The 3756-nt window shown below is 32.5% G+C and overlaps 1 protein-coding gene across 1 annotated transcript; it reads right to left on the reverse strand.

Moving 5' to 3' along the window:
• Positions 1–216: 216 nt before the first annotated feature.
• Positions 217–2846, reverse strand: LOC139855333 (uncharacterized). The gene is made up of 4 exons (XM_071844559.1): positions 2532–2846; positions 787–1057; positions 499–567; positions 217–293 (listed from the first exon to the last, which is right to left on the reverse strand). Exons 1-4 carry the CDS (start codon positions 2844–2846, stop codon positions 217–219), a joined length of 732 nt encoding a protein of 243 aa, XP_071700660.1.
• Positions 2847–3756: the final 910 nt, after the last annotated feature.

Consider the following 3756-nt stretch of genomic DNA (forward strand, 5'->3'; position numbering starts at 1 on the left):
CATCAAGTTGAGCTTGAGCTTTACGTACGTACTAGGGTTGAGTATGAATTTATAACGAGTTGAATTGGAGCCTAGTCAAACTTGAGCTCAGCTCGACACGTTTACACTTGTAACCGAACCCTTCTAGTTTTTAGGCTAAAAAAAATGAAATTGAGTTTGTTTGATTAACTTTTTGATAAATTAATCGAATGTCTAAGTTTTTTAATGTCCAATTTTTTAATCACCCTGTAACATTTTGTTGCTTTTGTGGTCCATAACTATATCAAGAAGCATTGGATCAAGATATAAGATAACTGAAGGTCCATTAATTAGTAAACGAATTAAATAACAATGAATTTGTATTGAAGAAATAATACAAGACAAATAAAATCTTATCTATTACATTACTAATTAGTAATTAACTAAAACAACTTAAAATAGCCCATATAGTTTTAGTGGGAAACACCGACATAAATATCATAATAAAGAAGCTCATGAGGCACAAGGAGATTGCCAAACCTATGGATGGTGTTAGCACGACATATATCCCTGTCACAAATGCAACTGCCATTGTTATCATGGCAAGCCCTGTAAGAAAGTACATAACCAACATTCTTATTGTAATCTTTACCTTAAGTTCGTTCCTAATGACTGCCATATTAAACGAATACTTAAGATAATGCAAACGAAAACGATAGATTAGCATCCAGATATATCCGATTAAAACAGAGCAAGAGCAAGAGAATGCGATAGTATTAGTGACGACAAATGCCTTGTATGCTGCTTTTCTAAGTAGAATGGGCATACCTTGATTCGAACCTTCATTGCCGTCAAAACCACCTGGCACTGAATAAATACCTGCAAAGGTTGCTGTTGCTATAAGAGTAGCCACCAAAACAAGATTTTCCACAACCTTAAAAGATAGTTCAAATTCCGCTTTAAATTCTTCCAATTTCCGTTCATCATCTTTTTGTATCACTGGTTTTATCACATATCCTTTATAAAAACTTGAAGCGTTGTCTACTTCAGGAAACAAGACTCTTGATTGATTACCTATGCCTCTAACATTTATTATGCCCTGCATAACGTTGTTGAATTATATCAAAGTCCAAACACAAATATTTGCTAAGTATATCTTATTTAAGGATGAAATATCGAGTACTACACATAGAGAAAACACTTCATATTTATTTTATATATCGGTGAAACTTTTAAATACTGACCAAGTATTTAACAGGAAGACTGAGACTCATGTGATAACTGATACAATAGTTTGTAAAAATATGTACAGCAGTCGAGTAAAAGTATGCCCGTCAAAAAATGGGTCTATTGGGTCAAACATTTGAGTCCATTGGGTCTCGAGAAAACAAGGGGAATGGTTCCAATATGGACTATCTTTAGTCCATTAATATATTAGAAGGCCCACATAGACCTGTTGAAAACCCATTTCAATATTAAAAAAAATAAAATAAAAACTACAAAAAGTTAAAAAAAACAAAAAAATTGATAAAAACAAAAAAATTTTATAAAATATATAAATTAAAATTAAAAAAATAATTATTTTTTTAAATATAGCAATAAAAAAACATAAAAAATAAAATGAATATATATATATATATATATATATATATATATATATATATATATATATATATATATATATATATATATATATATATATATAGGGGCAGGATCAATGGGGAAGTAACCAATCGGAGGGAAAGCGGGGGAAGCAAAAAAAAAATTTTTCTTTTTTTTGGAAAAAAAAATTTCAGACATCAAGATCACACAAAAATATGAACATTTAGAAAAAACACTTCGTGATAAATGTTATTATTTAGGCGGGAAAACGACCGACAAAAATAACATTCAAGATAATATTGATCGTGAAGAATGTTAACGTTATTTTTCTTCCATGTTTTGTGAAGTAAAATTTAGCCCGATTTAGAGTTTAGGGTTTAGTGTTTTGGGTTTAGTCCCTAAACCCAAAACCCTAAACCCTAAACTCTAAACCGTTCGTGTTAAAAACTCAATCTAAATCCTAAATCTAAACCCTAAATCTATACCCTAACCTAATATCTAAACCCTAATATCTAAACCCTAATATCTAAAGCCTCAACATACGCTCGAAAAACACGATAATTGTTATATATTAATTCTTCGAGCGTTTTCCCGCCAAAACAAAAACATTTATCACAAAGTGTGTTTATTAAATATTCATATTTTCATCCAATCTATAATGTTCGTGAACAAAGTTTTTTCAGAAAACGAAAAAAAAAAAATTGCTTCCCTCCGCTTCCTCCTTGATCCTACCACTATATATATATATATATATCATTCTAAAATTTTATAAGAAACAATGGGTCTCGACCCGACCCAGCCCGTATGAAAATTAATACCCGTTCGACCCATGATCTGTTTTAATCTAAACCCGTTTGGGTCTCGAACCCGCTCGACCCGTTTGTCAGGCATAAGTAAAAGTTAATTATGGACTGTTAGAGTGTATCTTACTTTTCTTGTTAGTTGCTCTAGTGTTAAAAAAAAATCATTACCTTCAACAACCTCTCTCTTTTTTCCTCTGAGGATGAAACATCTAATGGGGAGCGATTTTCATTGTTGAGGGTATTCATGTTAACTCTAGAATCCAATATGATTTCTATCATCTCACAGTTGGATTTCATAAATAAATGAATAGGAGTATTCCCATCACCATCTCTTTTGTTGATAAGGCTTGTAAATAATTCGCAACTAAACATGAACTTAACAACTTCAAGTTTCTTGTTCTCAATAGCAAAATGAAGAATGTTCCTTCCGTTTCCATAAGTGATCTCTAAGCATCCAGGACATTTGGATACAAGAATTTTCATTGTGTCACAATGACCTTGGCTAGTTGCAATGTAAATGAGTGAAGTAGTTGCATCATCCTCTTTCGATATTACGTACCCGATTGAGTGGTCTATATTTAGTAGAATGGTTGTTGCTGATGAATGATTGTGGTAAATGGCATAAAACAATGGCGTCCAACCATCTTTGTCTTGCCTGTAAAGTAGATCCTTTGAATGTTGTACCAGAGTCCTAATACAATCTGAGATAACATCCAAGATAGATCATTAATTTGAATAAGAATGTTTGTACATTGAGTCGGGTTCAGTGACGTCTTAAGTTTGGTGTATGAAAATCTTAGTCACAAAATTAGATAGCTTCATAAAAGAGCAAAGGGGTAGTCAGTTACTTTCATTTTTTTAGAATTTGTTTTTAGAAAATTTGTTGGTGCATAATCCCTAGTTCTACGTTTATCTTTTAAATACACTCAGTCATGTAATAACATTTGATATTGTGGCTATTGAATCGTTGTGTGTGTGCTTTAATATTTTAATCAATAGTTAAACTGCAAACACGGTCGACCGAGTTAGTTCACTCACTCGACCGACTGAGTCACATAGTCGACCGACTGTCTAACTCAGTCGATCGACTGTGTCTGAATGCAGTATATATACGGGACTTGACCTCTATTGTGAGGTTACTTATTCCCATAACCCTAATTCATTTACTTTTCGTTCCAGTCGTTCCCAATACCAAAACCCACCGAATACATACGTTTAGAAGTCGTTCTAATCTAGTTTCAATCCTAGGTTCGACTAATTCGACTCCAACACGACCCATCATTCGGTTATACCTTGGTTTAATGATTTCTGCCATTAGATCGAGTTACAAGCGTTTCTAAGATCCTAATAATAACGTCTACAATTTTTTCCAGAAATTTTGAACTTCACAATT

This window comes from Rutidosis leptorrhynchoides, chromosome 6, assembly GCF_046630445.1.
Source record: "Rutidosis leptorrhynchoides isolate AG116_Rl617_1_P2 chromosome 6, CSIRO_AGI_Rlap_v1, whole genome shotgun sequence".
NCBI classification, from domain to species: Eukaryota; Viridiplantae; Streptophyta; class Magnoliopsida; order Asterales; family Asteraceae; genus Rutidosis; species Rutidosis leptorrhynchoides.

Coding starts and splice junctions, on each gene's coding strand:
- LOC139855333 (XM_071844559.1), bottom strand. CDS start 2,846: ATGAAAATTCTTGTATCCAAATGTCCTGGATGCTTAGAGATCACTTAT. Junction 1,058..2,531: donor AAAGAGAGAGGTTGTTGAAG/GTAATGATTTTT, acceptor AACGTTATGCAG/GGCATAATAAATGTTAGAGG. Junction 294..498: donor CGTGCTAACACCATCCATAG/GTTTGGCAATCT, acceptor ATGGACCTTCAG/TTATCTTATATCTTGATCCA.